The sequence below is a fragment of the Canis lupus genome, chromosome 23, assembly GCF_003254725.2.
Source record: "Canis lupus dingo isolate Sandy chromosome 23, ASM325472v2, whole genome shotgun sequence".
In the NCBI taxonomy this organism is placed as follows: Eukaryota; Metazoa; Chordata; class Mammalia; order Carnivora; family Canidae; genus Canis; species Canis lupus.
In genome coordinates, this window is record NC_064265.1 from 6,444,228 (window position 1) to 6,467,758 (window position 23,531).

General features: G+C 41.8%; 1 protein-coding gene across 5 annotated transcripts in view; it reads left to right on the plus strand.

Moving 5' to 3' along the window:
• The first annotated feature begins 225 nt into the window (after positions 1–225).
• Positions 226–23,531, plus strand: part of STAC (SH3 and cysteine rich domain) — a 149,064-nt gene continuing 125,758 nt past the window's right edge. For 3 of the 5 annotated variants that reach the window (XM_025461372.3, XM_049099864.1, XM_035705131.2), the window contains exon 1: positions 226–491. In XM_025461372.3, coding sequence (XP_025317157.1) covers positions 381–491 — 111 coding nt within the window. In that variant the 5' untranslated portion in view covers positions 226–380. The remainder of the gene's footprint in view (positions 492–23,531) is intronic. The other 2 variants (XM_025461374.3, XM_025461375.3) reach the window with 1 other exon arrangement.

Genomic DNA, 23,531 nt, shown 5'->3' on the forward strand with positions numbered 1-23,531 from the left:
GGCTGCGAGCGGGCGGCGGAGGCGCAGCCCCCAGGGCCGGACCCCCGCGCCCCCCGCCCGCCCCCGCCCTCGCCCTCCCCTCCCCTCCCGGCGGCGGCCGCGCAGCCCCGCCCCGCCCCGCCCCGGCCCGCCCCGGCCCGCCCCGCCCCGCCCCGCCTCCCCCGCGGCCCGCGAGCGCTCCCGAGCCGCCGGTCCGCCGCCGCCTGCCAGTCCCGCCCGCGCTCCGGCCGGCGAGGGGCGGCGGCGAGGCCGAGGGAGGGCGCGCGGGCGGCGGGGAAAGGATGGGAGCCCCTGGGACCCGCGGCTGAGCCAGCCCGAGCGGCGGGAAGGCCAGCGTCGCGGTTCCCCCCGGAGCCCCACACCGTTCCCGCTCCGCCACGATGATCCCGCCGAGCGGCGCCCGCGAGGACGGCGTGGACGGGCTGCCCCAGGAGGCGCCGAGCGCCCAGCAGCCGCCCTCTCCGGCATCCGCCGGCAGCCAGGAATCCAAGGTACTGCGCACACTTGCCCCAAGAACCGGGAGCTCACTTTCCTCCTGCCCTTCTGCCCCCCACCTTCCTGCCCCCCCAGCACTGGCGCCGGCGCAGGCGGGAGAGACGTGCTCCGGGTTGGCCCCGGCGCCCCCGAACCCCGAAGGTCGGGCAGGACTCGCGGTAAAGCTGCTGGACCGCGTAGCGTGGACCCAGCCTGCTGCCCACGCAGACCCGAGGCTGCGCCGGCTTCTCCCCGCGGGCGCGCGCTGCGAGTGCGCACCCCCGGGCTCAGGCACTGCTCTCCGGGGCGGCCGGTGGCTGCTTGTGAGCTTTCAACCCGCGGGTGCCCAGAGCACGTGCAGGTGCCAGGCGGCTTCTGGAGGATGAAGTGTGGTAGCGATGGATACACCCCCAGAAAAGCCAGCCACTTGTGGCCAGCAAAGCGATGTCCGTATCACAGAGGTCCCCGAGACTCTGCTTTATTAACGGGCTCACCCCTGGCTTCAGAAGAGCTAAGCAAAGGGAAGAGCCGCATTCGTGAGAAAGTTGAGGTTCCTCTCGTGGAAGTTAACACTTGGAGAACTTACCCTTGCTTTTCTGAGTTACACCAACACGCATACACAAAGCCAGCCTCGCAGCACTTCTCCTGCCACCGCTCCACGTCCTCTAAAGCTCTTGTGGGTTCCAGGCACATGTTTGGAAATCATGAAAGAAGGTCGAGTAAATTGTGGCTGCTCGCAGTGACATGCTGAATGGCCTCTTAGCCTGGGGTGAAAATCATGAGATGGAGTTGGTGGTTATATGGATTTTTTTAAGTGCAGGGCCCCTGGCTCTTTATACAGAGATCCTTGTGAATTCCCCAGGCATCTTTGGAATGCCAGCAGTTCCTGTATGGGAGGGAACAGGAGGGGGGTGCCAGTTTGGAGGGCAGGTGAGATGGAGGAAAGAAAAGCCCCATCCCTCTATCCGTTTACATCCATCCTTAGAAGCCATCGCCAAAGCAGCAAGGATCAAAATCACAGCTAAGTGGCTCTTAGTTTAAGTGATGATGGGCACTGTACACATCCCAGCCTATGGAAGTTAACCATCAAAAAGAGCTTTGTCTTGTCTTTATTTTACCTTTTTTTTTTTTTTTTTCCTGATAAGTGTCTGATCTGGGGCATGTATGTTAACTTTTCTAAAACTCAGTTGGAAATGGGGGCAGAAGCCTCTCCTTCCAGAATTCTGTGAAGAATACGTGAAATGACCCAGTGCAATGTAAGGACTCAATCAGTGTTTACCCTTCTCCTTCCCTTTTTTTTTTTTTTTTTTTGGTGTGTGTGTGTGTGTGTGTGTGTGTGTGTGTGTTATTGGAGTTCAATTTGCCAACATATAGCATAACACCCAGTGCTCATCCCATCAAGTGCCCCCCTCAGTGCCCATCACCCAGTCACCCCCACCCCCCACCCACCTCCCTTTCTACCACCCCTTGTTCCTTTCCCAGAGTTAGGAGTCTTCTCCTTCCCGAGATAAAGGGGATCCACCCTACCACAGATAATCCACTCCAAAGCTGTCTCATAACCTGCACACTCATACCACCTCTCCTCCAACTAGAAGTTTCTGGTCATCTCATCATTGTCTATCATTGACCACCAGCCACCTAAGGGGTATGGGTTAGTGACCATTTCAAAGATGATCTAGTGGACTGTAAATGAAAGTAGCAAAACTAGTGAGTGAAACTGGTACTAAACTTTTTGAATTGGGCTTGTTGCTCTGCAGTAGGTGTGTTCTGGAAAGGGCTTAGCATTTGCAAATACAGAGGCATGATTTAAACACACTATATGGGTTTGCTATTTATAGATATCCTGATGCAAATTCTTTGGCAGAGCAAAAACTACATATGTAATACCCATAATTATCCACTGATTTATCTGACTATGGTTTCAAATTTGTACATGCCAATTTTTCTCAAAGTGGTCTACATGCCTAAAGTGTGTGTTCAGAAATCTGCCATGGCTTAGGTATTCTTAATCAGTGGAGGTGGGCTGGAGGGTGAGGGGTGGGCCATGAAGCCCAGGAAATTGAATGCAAAATAGTGTGCCTGGATGTGAATTTTTATGGCATAGCATTGGTGATATTCTCAAAGGGCTCCAAGCGTCTCAAAAAGGCCCAGCTGCTGGTATGGAGGAATATGTAGTAGGGGGGTGGGAGGGCATGAAACAGGAAAAGAAGAAGGCTCTATTTATTCCACACCAGGAATGCCAGATCTGAAGCTCACTGCTTAATAGGGATCTTCCATCCTGAAGATGAGACCATAGTAAAGAAAGTGTGCACAAGGCATTAGTGTATTCCACCTCACTCCTCTGACATGGTCTGGTTGTGAAAATACCACATGGGTTATGCCTCTCTGAGCACTAAACTTTGTCAAGAAAGACTTTTAAAATTACCTTCTAAAAGACTTTTATTCTCTGATTATAAGGGTAATACTCTTTGTAGAAATTTGAAAAAGCCCAGGCAAAAATAAAGGGGGGGAAATGATCCATTGGCTCACAATCCAGAGTCAACTACTGATAACATTTTGATCTGTATCATACATCTTTTTTGTAAGATCTATTTTTATATTTACATAGTTGAAGGAACTCTGGTCACCATCTACTGAAAGTGTGCTTGCTGTATGTCAGGTATGACTTGATTCTTCACAGTAATCCTATGAGGGCAATTGCCTGTGTCTTTGATTTTATGAATAAGGAAGTAGAAGCTCAGAAAAGTTGGTGACTTGCCCAAGATCACATAGCTAGTTTGTTCAGCTAGGACAGAGCCCTGGGCAGCAGAGCTTGGGTGCCCAGCCCTTTATCTGTCATGTTTGTGTGCTGTTTCACTCTCTTCTGGTTCCCCTAACATCCCAACCAAGTATTTCACAGGTCACTCAAAGTCATTTACAGTATACAATACAGCAGTATTTTGGTCTTTTCTTAAGAAATCTTTGAAAACAAATTGAGCCACATGTGAAATGACTAAAGACCAATATTTGTGTAGATTCTTTGTGTTTGATTTTGCTACTCTTCCTCCAAAAATATATTTATGGAAAGAATTAAGTCTACATCACAGAAATATCTGAAAAAGGGAGCTACAATAAACCCTTTAGTCCAGAGAGTCCATTAGGAGAAAAGGAAGATGGTTCATTGCCCTGAGCCCATAACATGTTTCCAGAAGTCCATTTCCTTTGCAGATTCTTTGGAATGCTACATCATAGATTATTAGAGTTGGAAACAGTAGAGATCATCTACTCTACTCAGAGTATTTTTTAAATTATGGCTGATTTCTATTGTGTAAATTTATTTTAGTACGGAGAATTTCAACATACACAAAAGTAGAGAAAACAATATAGAGAACAGTCATGGAACTAAACACCTGGTTTCACCAATGATCAATTCATGGGTGATCTTGTTTCATCTGTTATCCCCCACTACCACCACCATCCCTCCTCAAATACACTGGATCATTTTAAAGCAAATTCCAGACATCAAATGATTTCATCCATAAATATTTCAGGTTGCATCTCTAAAAGATAAGGGCTTTTTTTGGTAAGCATGACTACAGTTCCATTATCACATATGTACTCCAGCTGTTTTCAGTCAAGGGTCAGTATATTCTCTGGGGGTCCATGAACCGTCTTTGGAAGATCCACAAACAACCAGAATGAGCATTCAAAATTGTGCAGTTACATGCAGATGTGCAACATCTGGGGAAGGGATCCATAGCTTATATCAGATCGATAAAGCATCTATAGCCCTCAAAGTTCACTTAAATGTCTTCTCTTTTCTCTCTTGAGGAAATCAAAGCCAAGAGAGAGGCAATAACTTGTCTAAAATCACACAGATTGTTAGTGGCAGTACTTCTATTTAAGAACACTCTCTTGGACATTGGATACCACCCTACAATTTCCTCAGGGCATGTTCCTGTAAACAGAAGTAGTAATGTAGTTTATGTGGTTTTCTTTTTCATAAAATTAGTTGAACTCAAAGAATGAGAAAGCCACTGTTGAACTTCATCCATCTATCTTTCCACTAACTATTCCAGAAAGACCACAACCTCATTTGTTTTTTAAGTGCTGACAGAGACTATTGAATACTAAGAAAAATGTCATGTTTCAGCATCCCTTATGTCAATGAATATCTTTTCTCCTACTGACTTACTGACAGCATAGAACTCTTACTAGGGTCTAATATGAAGGTTTAGTGTGGATGCCCTTTGACATCACTTCCATGACACAAGGTCACATTTTGATGTTGTGGAGAGATTATAGGTTTCAAGGTCAAATTGATGAGAGTTGAGATCTTATCGGTTGCCCTCTGATTCTGGGCGAGTTGGCTAGCTTCTGTCAGCCTCGGCTTCCTAATCTTTAAAATGGGGATGCTAATACCCAGCTGACATGTTTTTTTTGTAAGGCCTGTGACTTAATATGTTGTAAGCATTAGTAAGCATGTAACATTATTTACTTTCCCTTGGGATTCCTGGGTGGCACAGCGGTTTGGCGCCTGCCTTTGGCCCAGGGCGCGATCCTGGAGACCCGGGATCGAATCCCACGTCGGGCTCCCTGCATGGAGCCTGCTTCTCCCTCTGCCTGTGTCTCTGCCTCTCTCTCTCTCTGTGTGTGACTATCATAAATAAATAAAAATTTTAAAAAAGTAAATATAAATATTTACTTTCTCTTCCTGTTTCACATTAGATGACTTTATCACTAGCCAACCCCACATGTCATCACTGGAATCATTTCAGTAACCAAAACTGATATTCCAATAGTATAACTGAGTTTTCCTCCCTTTGGACTTTACTTATTCTATTGACTGCAATGAGTTTTCACCTTACCTGTTTTGCAGAATGATAAGCCATAGACTCACCAGCCTGTGGCCTCAATTTTGAGAGTGATATAAGCCACCCAGTGGCACATAGGAGCCAAGGACCATGGGGCCTCCTCATTCCTGGATGGTTCTCTCTCAATCTGGACCACTGTCTAGGCTAGGGAGTAAAAAATCTCTTAACCTTGTGGACGTGCTCTGCAACCCCCAGAGAGGTGTTGTGTCCACCAATCAGCAACTGTTTATTCAGTGTCAACTTCATGCTCAGCATATCTTGTACATATATGTGAAGCTCTTACTTGATAAGGAATTTAACTTCTATGTAGGGGAGAAGATGAAAGAAAATGGAACCTTGGCTTTCAATCCAGATCCCTTGGGGAGTCCAGTCCATTGGTTAGACTACTAAATGGAAATCTCTGAATGAGGGTCCCAAGCATCAGTGTTGTTTTAGAGCTTCCTTAGTGATTTCATTGTGCAGACAAGTTTGAGAAACACTGATTTAGACTATAAGAGTATAGACTGTCAAAGCAGTTAAGTAGAGAATAAGAATTGAGTAAGAATTGTAGACTGCCAAGATCCTCTTCTTTCCAACAACAGTACTTGAAGGAATTATTCGTAATTACTCTCATCTTTCCCTTTCCCATTTATCATTCAGTCCAAAGAAATGGCCCTACCAATAGTGACTGGCTGTTGATCTCCATGTTACCAAATAATCTTAAGCATTCCTCAGATGCAGCTGGATTTACAAGGGTAGCTATGCCCTTATTAAGCAGTTTTCATAATCATAAAAATAATATGTATTCAACGTAGAAACCTGGAAAACATTTCTTTGTCACACAACATGGAGAGAAGGATGATTATGTTTCTTGCTGCCTTTCTTTCATTTACATTTTCTTTATACATACATTCAAAACAAAATTGGATAGTGTATATATAAATGCATGCTGTAGATTTTTTCCACCTGATGTTATACATAAAGTTTCCTTATATTATTAGATAATCAATAACATGAATATTCAAAATGGTATCATATTCTACTTTATTGCTATACCACATCTATTCTAGCAGTCCCTTTTGAGTGTATATTTAGATTCTTTCTTACCTTTCACATACCTAAATATACTAAAATTTACATCCTAATACATAAGCATTTGATGATATTTCTGACTAATTTCATGGGAAGAGGAATTGCTGGGTCTAGATAAAAACATTTCTAAGGGCTTTTATTCTCATTGACACAGTGCCCTCAAGAAAGACTATACCCTAGCTTTTTATTTCTTAGTAAACTTTTTATTGAAATATGACATCATACCAAAAAGTGCATGCATTATAAAATATCTGTGACCAATGCAAAAATCAAGAAATAGAATGTTACCAGCACCCCAGAAACTCCTTTAGATGCCCTTCTATCTCTGCCTTCCCAAAGGTAAACAATATCCTGACTTCTAACAACATAAATTAATCTCAGTTATTTGAACTTTATATACATGGAATCATATAGTGTATACCCTTTCATGCCTGCCGTCTTTCATATAGCAGTATTAGATTCATCTGCGCCACTGCATATAGCAGTTCTCATTTTCATTGCTGTCTAGTGTTCCACTGTGTGAATAGTTCATTGTTTACTACTCTACGGATGATGGACATTTGAATTGTTTCTTGGTTTGGGCTGCTGTAAGTGGTACTGCTGTGATCGTTCTTATACATATTCTTGTGGCACATCTGTTGGACGAATACCTAGGAGCAACATTGCTGGATCGTAGGGCATATGTATAGATATTGTCAGCTTTCCAAAGTAATTATACCAATTCATACTCCCACTAATGGTTATATTGTGGTTGTTAGGGAATTATGTGTTCTGTTTATGAAATCTTTGCTTACCCCAAAGACATGAAGATATTCTCCTATATTATTTCCTAGAAATGTTATTGTTTTGCCTTTCACACATAGGTTTACAATCCACTTGGAATTGCTTTTTTGGTAGGGTGTGAGGTAGGGGTCAAGATTCAGGATTGTACTTCACTGCCACCTTTGCTCTTCTGATAAATTATACCACTCAAGAGTGTTTGCTTCTGCATGTATCCCAGGGAATTAGCTGAGAACCTAATTTTATATTAATTTTTCAGTTTGGGGGTTTCAGACCAAATTGTGTTGTAGAAGTTTAAGCTTCAAATCTGTGTGAAGGCAGATTTGTGATTATGAATTCACAAGAAATATGTATATATGTATGTGTATATTTTCTACTTTATGGCTATGCTAAGATTTCTTTATCATCACCCCGAATTGGTGAGAAATTTGTTTCTAGTTCATTCTTTCTTTTTCAAGTCTCCACTCTATTTAAGCATCAAAATCCAATCTCCCTAGTTTTTTTTTTAGTTTATAGTAAAATATACATAATGTACTATTTACCATTTTTACGATTTTTAAGTGTACAGTTCTATGACAAATACATTTTCATTGTTGTGCAGTCATCACCACCATCCATCTCTAGAACTTTTTCATCTTCCCAAACTGAAACTCTATAACCACTAAACAGTTATTCTCCATCTCCTTTTGCCCCCAGCCCCTGACAACCCTCAATCTATTTTCTGATACTATGAATTTGACTGTTCTAGGTACCTCATATCGGAGGAATCACATAATATTGGTAATTGGCTTCATTTAACAAATTTTCAGGGTTCATTCATGTTTTGGTATTTTTCAGAATTCCCTTCTTTTCTAAGGCTAAATAATATTCCGTTATATGGATATATGACATTTTTGAAATCCATTTATCCATCAATGGACATTTGGGTTGCTTCCACCTTTTGGCTATCGTGAACATACTATTATGAATTTGGGTATGGAAGTATCTGTTCAAGTCTCTGCTTTCATTTCTTTCAGGTATATGACAAAGCATGATTGTTATTTTTATGGTAATTCTTTAACTTTTTTGAGGAATCATCATATTGCTTTCCCCACTGGCTGCACCATTTTAGACACACAGCAGCAATACACAAGGGTTCTAAAAAATAATAATAAAAAGATACACAAGGGTTCTAGTTTCTCTACATCCTCTCCAACACTTGTTATTTTCTGTTTTTTTTTTTTATCTTAATGGATGTTAAATGCTATCTTATCATGGTGTTTATTTTATATTTCCCTAATGATTAGTTGAGCATCATTTCATGTGCTTATTGGCCATTTGTATATCTTCTTTGGAGAGATGTCCATTCAAGGCTTTTGCTCATTTTTTTTTAACCAGGCTGCTTGAGTTTTTTGGTTATTAACTTGTAGTATCATAGTCTTTCAAATCAGAACATTTGAAGGACAAAGATACATGTTTTAATTATATTTATGTATTAATTTTTATGTTTTTATACATAATTATAATTATGTATTAATTTTTATGTTTTAAAAAATATTTGTCTTTTTCTTTTGCATATTATCTGTTCATGTCCTTGTCTATTTTAATAGAACATTCATCCATTTCCTATTGATTTTTTAAAGCTTCTTTATAAATATTAAAACCATGATCTTTCATACATGTTGCTAACCTTTTCCCAGACTGAAATTTGCTTTTGATTTTATGACATTTTCAATATAGAAGATTTCTTTTGTTATGTTGTTAAATGTCTCAGATTTATTTAGCTTTGGCTTCTTTTTTTCCACTTATATTTAGAAAGGTCTTCCCCATCCTGGAAGCAGATAAATATTAACTTGTTTGTTTCTCTAGATCCTTAATATATACTTGTTACTTTTATCACCTTAATCCATCTTGAATTTTTGGTGTTATGTGGTATGGGAGAACTCTAGTTTTTTCCCAATGATTACTAAGTATTTCTAAAACTATTTCTTGAATAATTCATTCTTTTTTCAATGATTTGAAATATTACATCAATTATGTAATAAATGCTAATACGTACTAGGTTCTCCTTTAGAGTCATCTGTTATATTCTAATGATTTTGCATGTATTACTATACAGTACTTTGGCATTACTAGTATAATGTTTTAATCATTGTAGCTTTATAATAGATAAGTGGTAATACAGTTACCCTCCTGGGAGTTTTATTTATTTAGCTGCACACCTTTTTGTTTTTCTATCAATTATAAAAATAATATTTTGAAAGTAACTGCATGAAACTTTTAAGATCATTTCAGTGAAATCTTTACTAGTAATGGGATTTCTTATCCAGGAGCATAGTCATGGATAAGTTAGGCATTGACATGCCTTTTATGACACTTATAAACACTTGTGAGTTTTCTTCAAATACTTTTTGCCCAATTTTCTGGTAGCTATTGTCAGGGTGTTTTATACTCTAGGTTACACTTAAGAACCATCACTTTTAGGGATGCCTGGGTGGCTCAGTGGTTGAGCATCTGCCTTTGGCTCATGGCGTGATCCTGGAGTCCCAGGATCGAGTCCTGCATCAGGCTCCCTGCACGGAGCCTGCTTCTCCCTCTGCCTGTGTCTCTGCCTCTCTCTCTGTGTTTCTCATGAATAAATAAATGAAATCTTAAAAAAAAAAAAGAACCATCTCTTTTATATTTTCTAAGTGGTGAGAGCTGACATATAGGAAATTGGCTTTGTATTAATTTTATAATCTAAGATCTTCTAGATTCTGTTTCTTATTCATCAATAAAGAAATAGTGCTGCTAAGCAGTTCAGAGCATGGGCTCTGGAATCAGAAATAGCTGTGTTCAAATCCAACGGTGTCACTTTGGGACGCCACTTACTAAGCTTCCCTGTCATTCACTTTTTTGAGCTCCACTATGCTTTCAGTAAAGTGAGCATAATAACAACCTTCTGCAGCATTGTCATAGGGTTAAATTAATTAGTGTATGCTAGGTGCTTAACACAGTGCCTGGCACATAATAAGTAAACATTAGCTATTATTATTAGATCATCATAATACCTGCAATAATAATTTCCCCTCTCTAAATATAATTCTCATTTTTGGAGGTCCGGGAGTAGAGTAGGTTTGGGAGAGGGGCTTATTGCATTAAAACTCCCGAAGTATGGTAAATATTAGTGGAGGTACTGAGTGACAAACTAGCTTACTTTAAGTGCCAACAATGTTTTCCTGCTAAGTGTACATTCTCTATAAGTGTTTATTGTACAGTGTTGGTGCTAAGAGGTGGCCTTAACTCTCTTGTTTATCAACCCACTGCAAATTTATACATTTCAGCCTGAGAAACATAAGGTGGTGCTTTGCAAATTTAACTTCAAGACAAATCCATTTCCAACTAAATCATTCCTTAAGATCTCCTTCTATACAAATTCCAGACTTCCCACTCATGTTCACAATTAAACTGAGACAGCCTTTCTTGTATTAAGATGGGTAATGTTCTTAGCTTACTAAGAATTTCCATCAGGAATGGATGTGGAATTGCTTCAAATGACTTTTTGGCAAGTATCAAGGTAATCATGTGATTTTTTTTTTTTTTTTTGTCCTTTGGCCTCCTTATGTGATGGATTATATTTATAGATAGCCTAATATTAAACTTTTCTTACATTCCTGGAAAAGGTCCTACTTGGCCATGAGGATTTTCTTTTAATAAACTGCTAGCATTTGATTGCCAATACTTTATTATTTTTACATTTATATACATAAGGGAGATTATTCTATAACTGTTACGTTGTGTTCTTGGTCAGATTTGATTTTTTAGGTTATGCCAACTTATAAAAACAATTTGGGAAGATTTCCATGGGTGCTTTTGTTTGTTTTGTTTTTGTTTTTCCTGTGGAAGAATTTGTAGAATCCAGATCCCCTTTTTTAATGTTTGAAAAAAAACTGGCAATAAAATCTAGTCTTACACCTATTTTAAAAGAAATTTTGAAAACATCTTTTATTTTATTATTCTGTTCCTTTTCTTTTTACAAATTGGCATGATTCAAGTTTGCTAATTTGCATTTTTCCGTAAAATTATTCATTTCCCTTAAAATCTTAATAACATCTCTGGATGAATTACTGTAAAACAGCCCTGGACCTTTCTTCAGTCTCTTCTCATTCTCACTTCTCTAGCAGGGCTCCCATGCACTCTCTGCTGTGCACACCATGTTTTGTACTTCTCTGTATTTATGTAGCACTGGCCCTTAGGTCTGGGTTGGAATCAGGAGAGTTAAACACCAGTGCTCCCTCCTTAAGCCTCTCACTCCATTGATTTCCTTCTTGCTGCTGGAACAGTTCCTCTCTGGTCCTTTGGGCTCTCACTTCCTCCTCCAGCGGTCACTCAAATGTTGATTTTCTCCCGCATCCTATTGTTAGCCTTAAAGTCTTTCTCATTCTCTGCATCTCCACTGGGACATGTTACGTATTTTAATTCCACCTGCCAGCAGGTAACTTCCAAATCTGAATCCAACACAAATCTGAGCTCTAGACTGATAGATCCAGCTGCATTTTGGACAGCCTTTCTTGATGCCTTCCGTACATTTTTAAATTCAGCCTACTCTCAGCCAAACTCATCATTCTCAACTCAAATGCCAGCCCAGTTCTTTGTGTGTTCTCATCCATGGGTGAGCCTCATCCATGAAGTCAACCGAGCCAGAAAACCAAGAGTCATCCTCGATGACCCCCAGGGGGTCTGAGCAGAGAGGTTGCTTGGCAGCAGGTAGACAAATGATAAGATATCTGTCAGCCCCCAGAGGGTACTTCATTGATCTGAAAATGCAGCTTGTCCATGCTGCCTTTTGGTAATGGCCCCATAGCTGATGTTCCAGTCAACATGTGTTCCTCAGATCTGACAGCAGCTGTGACCACAGCATAGAGGACTGAGGTCAGAGACTGAGGTCAGGAGGGATCCAGAATATCTTGGGTTCCCAGGAAAGCCACTGTTCTTTGCCTTCCAAACCAACATGAGGAAAAGGAGTAAAAAAAAAAAAATAGAGGTCCATGTGCCTCTAGCAGGGCCTCCACATCCCCTCCCTCCATCTCCAACACTCTCAGTTTTCTCAAAACAGGGTAACGTGGAGAACTTGGAAAAGAATCCCAACAACCCCTCTTACCAAGTGATATTGGTCACCAGAAGCATAAGATTGTACAGCCCTGTCCTCTCACAGCGCCCTCCACACAAGTATGCACATTTGCTGATCCAGCAGTGTGCCATCCACCCTCCCCAGGGTCAGCATCCTCAGGTCTACCCTCTACAGCTCACTCTTCAGCAAAATCCCAGGCAGTGGTTCTTTTTTCCCTCCATGGGCCGGGTAGTTGGGGAGGCACCCTCACTACTGCTTCCAGACTCTTGTCTCTCCTCCTCTGAAACTCACAGCTTTAAAATCCATGTGGTCAGACTCCTCCTCCCATTACTACCATCCACAGTCAGCTGCCAACCCCAGCGAGTCCCTCTGTGCCCCATGATGGCAGAGCCAGGCCCTCTCTCGCTCATTCCAACTTCACTCCTGCCCTAATTGTTGGTGATGTTCATACACTGCAGGTGACTCTTCCAAATACTCTGCTTCTTAGACTTTAAGTTTTTCTCCTCCTAAGGTCTTGTCTTCCATTTTCTTGCACATCACCACCCACTTCCGTGGTCATTCCCAGGACTTTGTATATGTAGTGGTCATATCATCTCCAGAATCTCCCTTGCAGGCTCTCCATTCTGTGACCACTAGCTGGCAGCTTTCATCTAATTCCTTCTGATACCTCTACTCCAAAACTATTTCAACCCCGCCCATGTATAAAATACATAAACTGGGGAGCTCACCACCTTTCCTTTGTCCCCCACCCACTTTAGGTTCTCAGTTTCCTTATTATCATGATTGTAATCACTCCCTTACAAACACCCTGAACTCCCTTGCCCATCTATCCCTTTGTTCAGAACCACCTAGAGAAACCTTAGAACTGCCTAAAGCCAGTTTCTCACCTACTCCGTACCCACACTTCTGGCGAAAGTATAGAGAAGACAAACAAGTTGAAAAAAGTGCATATGATTTCAGGCAGTGATAAAGCTACAAAGAAGAGTATAGTGTGGAATCAGGGAGCATGAGGAGCTATTTTACTTTTGTGATCAATGAAGGATTCTATGAAAATGTGACTTGAGTCAGAGACTGGAATGGAGCAAGGGTATGAGCTGTCATTTCAAGATCAAAGTTAAGAGGAGAGTAGGGGAGAGATCTGGGCAAAGCCCTGAGTTGCGAACAAGTTTGCATTTTTGAGGAGCAACAAGATATCTCGGGTGCTTGTTCCTGTGTCCAGAAAGCTAGACCTCTAAAGAATCCAAGGACTAGAATTGTACTGTCCAATATGGTAGCCATTAACCATGTGTGGCTACTTAATTAAAATTTCTTAAAATTAAAAATTCAATTCTTTAGTCACACTATCCACATTTCAAATTCTTATAATACCTGTAGCTTGTGGTTACTACATTAGACACCATAGATTATGGAACATTTTTATCATCATAGAACATTCTTATGGATAGCACCGGCATGAACCTTTGATGGCCATGCTGAGGAATCTGGATTTTGCCCTCAGTTTGAGAGAACACCTCTTGAGAAAGCCCAGGAGGAAGTGGATCTGACTAGTATGTGGTTCATATTTTACAAGGATTTCTGTGGTTACTATCTATAGTGGGACTATAGCATAGCAACAATGGAGGTAAGGAGGCCAGTTAGAAAGCTGTGGTAACCAGGTTAGGGGGAATGCTGTGTTAGGCCAGGTACTAGTTAGTGGAATAGTTAAGTCATAAGTTTCAGGATATATGTTGAAAGTAGAACCAATGAGATTTGCTATGAATGTGCTATTTGTAGGTGTGAGGGAGAAAGGTGTGAGGTACAAAGAAGAACCAGGATGCTTCCTAAAAAAGCTAAAGGGAGAAGCACAACCTTTCATGATCTATGAAGCCCTTATGCAGGTGTGAGTGGGTAGCAGTCACAGTAAACTTCAGAAACATAGGACATGAATTTAATCTCATGGATGACCTTTCAAAGATAGAGATGATATGATTGGCTTGACTTACTCTGCATACAGGGAAGTTACTGAGGTCAGATGAACATCTTAGAAGCTGGGCAAAGGGTATTAGATTTGAATAGTGAAGACAAGAGGATCCATTAACCTTGCAGCAGTGAAGTGAAAGATGAATTGACATGAAGAGAACCTAAACCAGGGAGGTGGGCAATCCAGTCTTAAGAAAATGCAGAGGGGGGCAGCGCCGGTGGCTCAGTGGTTTAGCGCCGCCTGCAGCCTGGGGTGTGATCCTGGAGACCCGGGATCGAGTCCCACATCGGGCTTCCTGCATGGAGCCTGCTTCTTCTCCCTCTGCCTATGTCTCTGCCTCTCTCTCACTCTCTCTGAATAAATAAATAAATAAATCTTAAAAAAAAAGAAAATGCAGAGGGGAAATGGAAAGGAAGAGGAAAAAGCAAGCATGAGAGGATTTTCAAAGACAAGGGAAAGTGTCTGGTTCTTCCACAGAGAGCTGTCTTCACAGAACTTGCACAGGGGTGGAGGCTGGGTCCAACCAGGAGAACCCTTACCTCGCCAGAGACTCCACTGTCAGAGTGAATGGCCAGAGTAATTGAGCAGCAATTCCAAGATCAAAGCCAGAAACACAGAGACAGGGAACATCCCAAAGGGTGGGACAAGAAGGCAAGAGAGACGCCTGGCTGGCTCAGTGGTTGAGTGTCTGCCTTTGCCTCAGGTCATGATCTCAGGGTCCTGGGGTCCCCCCTCAGGGAGCCTGCTTCTCCCTTTGCCTATGTCTCTGCCTCTTTGTGTCTCTCATGAATAAATAAATAAAATCTTTTGAAAAAAGGCAAGAGATCATAAAGCTGATGCTAACAGTGAAGAAAAAAAGATGTAGGATGGAAGGAGGTACAAAGTCATCAAAAATCAAGATCGTGAACTTCACTGCTTCACCAAAATTCCTCTCTGATGTGTTGCTTGGGCCATGGAGGTTATCAGAAGACCACTAGTTATGAGGCTTGGTTGTCAGTCACCATGATCTACATTCATATCTCGTCATATGACAAGAGGATCACCACAAGGGCCAGAGTCATCCAACAAATAAATACTTTGATTTTTGGCTTCCATAAGCATAGACCATCTCTCCATAGAACTATAAGCCAGGTAAGGGACAAGGGGAAAGACCTTGGATTCAAATAATTTCCTCAGTCAAGGAATCTCTCTGGAAAATAATAGTTACTATCTCTGAAATAGTTTCAGAAGTCTGTTTCCTCCCTTCTCCCATTAATCTTACTCTGAAAGCACAATGGAAGTCTCCACCCTGAAGTTTAATAAGCTTAATGAGATTTTCAAATTGATTTCTTTAATTACATCATCTTTTTAGAAGATATTAAACCAAAGTTTCTTCATGTGGGGTTCATGTGCCTTAGATATATGTACAAAACCCAATTATAAATTGGATCTCATTGAACAATATTTTCCTACTGACTTTTATTAAGAAATTTGAGATGAAGTTCCTTAGAAAAATAACAATAAAAAATTACATGATAAGGGGATTCCCGGGTGGCTCAGCGGTTCAGCTCCGACTTTCGGCCCAGGGCATGATCCTGGAGTCCCACGTCGGGCTCCCTGCATGGAGCCTGCTTCTCCCTCTGCCTGTGTCTCTGCCATTCTCTCTCTCTCTCTCTCTCTCATGAATAAATGAATAAAATCTTTTTAAAAAAATCACATGATACAAATGCAATCTTCTAAATTAAATTTATGATTGAAAAATGCTAGGACTGATTTTCTGATAACATTATTACTACTCTGCAAAGTTAGTTACCACTTTTTGTTCCAGAAGCATTTTCTTGGAATTTCGAATTTTGTGGGAAATGTGTTCTTTTCATCTCAAAGTAGCACCAAGAAACCTTATCAGACAAGGATACTCAGGAAAGGAGTCATCCCAGAGAGTCAAGCCTTCCTGATAACAGAGGACATGTCCTCTGATATGCCAGGCATTTCCCAGTTGAGAATTTTGCTTGCAAATCTTACTGTAATCTGGTTCACGTTTCCCTGCTTTCAAAAGCAGAATATGCCACATGGAATTTCATTCACATATAACAGAGCTGCAAATGCTTGGTAAACTTCAAAGCAATTATATTGTTTTTGTAATTTACTTTTCCTAATTACTCAGGATTACCATTTTGAACACCAGTTATTGAACTTTATGCATATAGCAGAGGTTTTTTTTTCATCCTACCAATGACTCCACATTGATGTGCTCTCCTGGATCTTGTATTTGAATCTAACATTTTTCTAACTCTTCCTTCACAAAGACCATTTCTCTCTGCAGACTACTTTGAGGCTTTTAACTTGCTTTCTTCTAATTTGCTTTTGTATTGGAAGATAAATCATCAAACTCATTGGAATTTCATTTTCCTTAAAACAGAATGGAAACTGAACCTAGTGGAATACCAGGGAAGTAGATAAAGGATTTTTGTTTTGGGATGCCTGGGTGGCTCGGCGGTTGAGCTCCTGCCTTCAGCTCAGGGTGTGATCCCTGGTCCAGGGATCCAGTCCCACATTGGGCTCCCCGCAGGGAGCCTGCTTCTCCCTCTCCCTATGTCTCTGCTTCTGTCTGTGTGTCTCATGAATAAATAAATAAAACCTTTTAAAAAAATGATTTTTGGTTTTTAGGGTTTTTTGGTTTGTTTGTTTGTTTGATTTTTACTTACTGATTGATCTGGAAGTTCATCAGGCTTTGCTTACATATCCCAGTTCTTGGATGCATTTTCTCTAAATCAGTTGCGGAGTTCCTGATAGATATTTCTTAATTCTTGTTTAAAGGGCAAACTAGTATCCATTGATTTCGTTAACACATTTTTACTGGATGCTTCATATGTTGGTCAGTTTGGTGGTGATCATCCTCAGTGGACCTGATCTTCCAGTTAAAACATTTGAGAATATAAATTCCTAAATATGAGGTTTCATTATTGTCAATTTCTTTGGAATAGATTTTTTTCTAACTGCTATGTTAGACTGTATCTCTTCTACTTGGATATATAGCCTATAAGTGACATCATCAAGATAAATATTCCATGAATAAGTTATATAAGGCAAAAAACAAAGAGCAAAAAAAAAAAGGAAAAAAACATCAAGCTTACAAAATGTAACATGCAGTTATGGTTCTTCTGATGAATACAAGGAAGAACACAATATAAAATCAGAAGGCTTCATGTCAGATCATAACTCAACCCACTGAAGCTCCTCAAACTCTGAAATGTGCAGATTTTTACCATGAATGATCTTTTTCCCAGAGGAATAACTTCAATCTGATTCTGATAACCCAAGTGCTCTAGAATTTCATAGGCTTTTGAACTTGTCTGAGAAAGCAATATACACTTTCCTATGTGACTTATTTGTTCTTGTGGTTAGAATTACTTTGGCAAAGTTCCTTTCACAGACTGCCTATAGGATGAGCTTTGCAGACAGAAGGATGTAAAACAAAACCTAATTGTCTAATAAATCATAGAGTCAAAGATGGGAGATATTTTAAATATATATCAGGAGCCAAGAGCAAAATGCTAACTTCATGGCAGGACACCTTCTGGTTCTTAATTGGGCCTTCAGTTATAAGTTTGTCTGCAGCCTGGTTAAATCTCTTTAGTAGCTTAAAGCCATGTATCTGGTTCTCAGGCTCTGGACAGTGGCTGTGAGACAGACAGAGGCCCATTAAAAGGCATGGCTTTGACTTCATCCCCAATGGCGAGACTTGCCAAATCATTTAGGGCCAACTTAGAGGAAGCCTGCTTCCAGTACATAAGGTTTCTGTAGCTACAGAAGTTACCAAGCTTCTCTTTTTAATTATTTCCTTATCCTTCACCTCAGTTTGGGGTCTCCAGAGGGTCCATGATGTTCAGAAGCATGTAATTTATTGCTTGTATTTATTTTTTGAGGGGGGTGCAGATGGGGAGAGAGAGAGAGAGAATCTTAAGCTCAGAGCCCAGTGCAGGTCTCCAACTCATGACCCTGAGATCATGACCTGAGCCAAAATCAAGAGTCAGATGCTTAATAGACTGAACCATCCAGGTGCCCCAGAAGCATGTAATTTACTGAGGGCACACACTCTCAGGAAAAACTAACAAGGAGGGGAGGAAGCAGGAGAGGACATGAGACAGGGCTGAACAAGAATATAGTCTAAGGTTAAGTGTTCCTTGATCACAGTGGGGCTCCAGGGCATGGAGGGCACCACGGAGTTGTCCCTGCCTTAAGGCAAGATGACAGGACTGTTTTACTCTGTATCAGTCAACTCTTCAGCCTGAGGTAGAGGGGTGGGTGTGGGTGCTTGCATCACCACCCAGGGGAGACAGTTCCCATTAGCTGAGGCCAATTCTCAGAAGAAAGAGCCATCTGCAAACCAAAGCAGCTGTGAGATGGGTGCAAGGGGCCCAGTAAAGAGGACTTGGGTAGGATGCCAAAGGTACCTGGCAGCTCAGGTCTCTACCTGTACTGTTTTACCCAGAGTAGTCATTTCTCTCTTTCATGCTCCATATAATTAGGAACTTTGCTAATATTTTTGGTCAAAAAAAGAATGCTACATTTGAAAAAAGTGTGATAGACACCCACTGAAAGCATATCAGAGGTGCTGGCTAAGGAAACTGATTGCTCACCCACTCACTCAACACGCATCCTGTAGCAGGAGAGTGAGTTAAAGATCTTGATGGGGATGAGCACTGATGGAACATTGTATATTGTGCCCCAGAAAGAAACAGCATTTTAGGGAAAAGGATGACACTTGTTGAAATTTCAGTTGGCCAGCTTGAAGTGCAGACATGGCTAGAGGACAGGTGGCCCAGCTGCCTTGCTCCTCCAAGACACTCTTAGTGGCCTTATCCCCTAATATGGGCATCCTTTAGCCTCAGGATAAAGACCCCTTGAGAAACTCGCCAATATGGGGTGACTAACTCAAGGTTCTTTGGAAAGATTTTTGCTTAGTTCACACACATTTTAGAAAAGTTCTTCCAACTGACTTTGAAGTTGTGGACAAACCAAAGTCTGAAAGTCTGATCTAGAATCAATGCCTTAATCAGTCTGCCTGGATGGTGCCTCTAGGTTTAGTGGGTTTGACCAGCCATTGTCAGTTCTGTGCCTCACATGTTCCCACACAAAGTAGGAGCAATCGTACTCAAGTGGGGGAGAAGGATAAGGGAAAGGAAGGGATTGATATGCTTTAAAAGAGGTGGAGCTAATGCTTAGGTCTATCGGTGTAAGACAACAAAGTAATAGTGACTGCCCTTTGGGAGTTTTCTATTTCCAGGCCCAGCACTAGACACTGTATATTCATCATCTCCTGCCCTGCGAAGTAAGCGATTCCCCAATTTGACAGATGATATGCAGCTGGTAAGTGTCAAATTTAGGTCATCGGACTCCACATGTGGGCTACCATGTTCCAGATTTAGATAGACAATAGGTAGGCAAATACATACATAAATAGAGATATATAAATAAGTTGTAATAGCTGTTCATCTACTACCAAATGACCATTTTTTCCGTGTGTTATATAACTAGCTGGGAGTGTTTCTGGATGACTTTGAATCCTAGAGCATAAAAAACATAATGTGAAAAAAAATTTGCGATCATCACAGAAAATCCCATGACTTTAGGGTTGGGGAAACTGAGGCCCAGAGAGGTTGAATTCTTCTCCCATTTCTACAACCGCTACAACCCAAAGCCACAGGATAAACCATTTAGGCATTCACATTGGGTTAAGAAGCCTTATGAATACCTCCAAAGAATGCCAGAGACTGGTTGGTTGCAAACATGAGTGTGCACCAGAATCACTTGTGATGGTGGTGGGGGCGGGGGCAGTGTGAAAACACAGATTCTAGACCTTACCCCCAGAATTTCTGATCCAGTAGGTCTGGAATAAAGCCTGAGATTTTACTTCAAACATGGTTCAGGTGATGCCAACAATGTGACTACAGAGACACTTTGAGAACTGGTTCCATTGGAGTAACCGCGTACTCTGTGTGCTTGTGTACCTGTGCTCGGAACATATCGCTTTGGCTGTAATGATATACAGGTGTTCTCTTGACTCAAGACGGTCTGCATATACACAAGGGATTCAGCCAAAGCCTCTATCAACCCACAGAAAGCCAAAATTAATTCACTGGCAAGAGGGAAGCACCAGGACCCTGATGGGTTGACCCAGCCTCTCTCAACCTCCCATACCCACAGCCTCCTTCCCCAGCTGTGGACTTGGATAAAGAAGGCAAAAACGTCAGCTTCATAGGACCAAGATTAACTTACTGAAACCTCCAAACTTGTGTGTCCATTTTGAAATAAGGAAATCAAGGCTCTAAGAAGATTTCTATCCATCCATTTTGGTGTCATATTAGCTTATGAAAACCAGTCTCTGTCCCCTATGGAAATAGAGGAGCAGATGGCCAACTGAAGGTTCATGAAGGAGGCAGGGGAACCTCCTAGCTATGCATTTCCTTGGCAGGGATTTCACATCCAAGTCTGCGCACAGCATGAGCCTGCCTTTCCCAGCATGCTAGAGGTTTTCTTATGCTCAAGAAATACTCATTCCTTTAAAAGTCATAAACAAAAAGGTAGTGGGGTGCATCACTTCCACAGTCTGGCAGAGAGATACCTTACGAACCCAGACAAAAGATAGTAAATGTGTCAGGTTGGAGCTAGAGTCAGGGCTGCTCCAGGGAACCCAAGGAATTCTGCGCAGGCTGCTTTAGGAACATAGATGGAAATGAAGAGAGGGGGCAACCACAGATCCACAGTCTGGCTGTCGGACTCCAGGGCTGCTGCTTCCAGGCACCTGGGAACCTGCTTCCTCTGTCCGCTGGGCGGACAGCAGTACGGATTCTTCTGTGTGTTGAATCCCAGTCAGCAAAGCCAGCCACATAATTTGTGAGGTCGAGTGCATAGTGAAAATAGGAGCTGCTTGTCCAAATATTATGACGAATTTTAAGACAGCAGTGGCAGCGAATGAAACCAAAGGCAGGGCCCTCATAAGTGGATACAGGCCACACACAGGCCCCTGCGGCAGAGCTTGGCAGGTCGAAAGAGTGGGCAGGGCAGGGGCACAGACGTTTCCTTAGGACTTGCTGGGCAGGGTGATCGATGCACATCATTTCATTTATCCTCATTGTACAGATGAGGAAATTGCAAGGTGCCCAGGCTCAGGAAAGTGAACTGGCTTGCCTGGAAGCATGTGGCTGCTTTGGGCCTATTCTGAAATTCATATCCAGCTCTGGCTCTTAGTCCCAGATTGGCTGGCTGGCTAGCTGGTTTGTTGGTTTTACTTTTTCCACATCCACTTTCTTAAAGCAGTAATGGCTTGTAGGGAAAGCTTTGACATCTGTTTTCAAGTGTTATTCTCTACAAAACCAAAGTAAACATGTAATACAGTTTTTTAATGAATAAAATGATGAAAATATGGTCCAGATCCAGGTTCAATTAAAAACGACAACAATGACAATCGTAATAGTGGGAATGAAAGAAAAGAAGAGTAAGGAGAAGAGGACAGAGGGGGAAAGAGGGCCTAAGAAGAGGAGAGAGGGGGCAGGAAGGGGATATGCTGGCATGTAGCATGTAGCAAATGTAGCATTTGTAGCATTCGAGCAATGCTGCCTCGACTTAACCATTATTCTCTGTGCCTTGTTTTATTTAATCCTCACAACAACCATCCCAAACAGACCTTGTTTTTATGCCACCTTACAGAGGAGGAGCCAGAAGCTTACAGCAGTTGGTTAACTTACCCAAGCTTTCCCCTCCAATTCCCCCACCAGCCCTCACAGTCCACATGTAGCTGATGCACTCCAGGCCATGTGTCCTATGTCAGTGGTCTCACAGCCCAACTAGTGGCCTGTCTACTATTCCCCTCCAGTGAGGCACAGTGAAATCACTTTACCACAAATAGTATGGCAGGTGCCATTTGCTGAGTCTCTGTTTACTGATTGCCTGCTGTTCACTAGGTTCTTTAAATCCTGTTTGTAATCCTTAAAACAGTTCTCTTGTAGATTAATATTCAATCCAAATGACAGGTGAGCTATGTGAGGCCGAGAAGGTAACTTCTCCAGGCAAATGGTCAGCCCTGCTTTAAAGATCATTAAAGACTCCATTCAGAAACCAGACCAGGTGTAGGCATTTGTCTTTCCTTGCAACATCCTGTTGGTGTAGCAGAAACTAATGTGAAAAGATGACATCGATAAGAGTGTGAGAAAACCAGAAAAGATACCATCAGCAGGCTGGAATTTGTGAGGAAGTTGTGGAAGATTTGAAGCAGATAGCATTGAGGTAATGGAGAAACCAGATAAGAGAAGACTGTTGTCCAAAGCAGGTTGTGGCATTGGTAGTTACAGACACGAACACAGATGTTCCAGCAGAGCCGCAGAGATTGTGTCAGCAGATGCAAAGAGCAGGAGTGGTCTCAGCAGGTCCTCAAGTAAGTCATGAAGGGCTGCCCACTACAGAGGCCCCATCATTCCTCCTCATTCCCCAGGGATGCAAAAAGCTAGAAGCTCTGGCTGCACTCGAGGTGAATGCCTCAGGAATTCTGTCTATACAACCCAAAGCATTGGCCTAGGAGATCACTCAGAATGGACTCAGGGGCCATGCAGCAGAGCAGAGCCCAAGATAGTTCCAGACATCAAAAATCATAACTACAAAATTATAAAAGAGAACTCTATCCAGGAATAAAATACATGAAACCCTTCAGTTCTCAAAGTAGAACCTTCCATATGTTGGCATTTGTGGGAGTCTCTATCCCACACCATGTATCCTAAAGCAAAGCCTGCCTATCAGCATTCCCAAGGCAGACAAACTCAGGGTAGTGGTCTACTTGGAGTAGAGAAGACACATTGCTGCTAACATATGATCAAGCTAGTTTTTCACCCATAAGTATGAATAGAAAACAAGCATGAACAAGAAGGACCAGTGTACACTAGCCCAGAGAACTGAGAGCTAACACAAGGGTTATGGCTACCTGCGAAAGCTTTCCAATTGGTATCTTCAGAGAGATTCAAATGTATGGTGACCATATCAAAAGAACAGGTGTTTATTTTTTTAAAAAAAATCAATGAATAGGAATAAACTTTTGGAAAAATAAAATTTAAAAAAAACAATGCAAGGTCTTAAAAGTAGAATAAACAAATATGAAGACTGAATCAGTAAGATGAAAGGTAATGTAATCTCCCAAATGATATAGCAAAGGAAGAGTAATTTATAAACGAGGAGTCTCGTATTGAAAGTAGAAACAGGAAGCCAACCAGTCATTGCGCCTGGGAAAAAGCAGCTGAAATGGAGGTGAAATAACTAAAGAAAAAGATATAAGAAA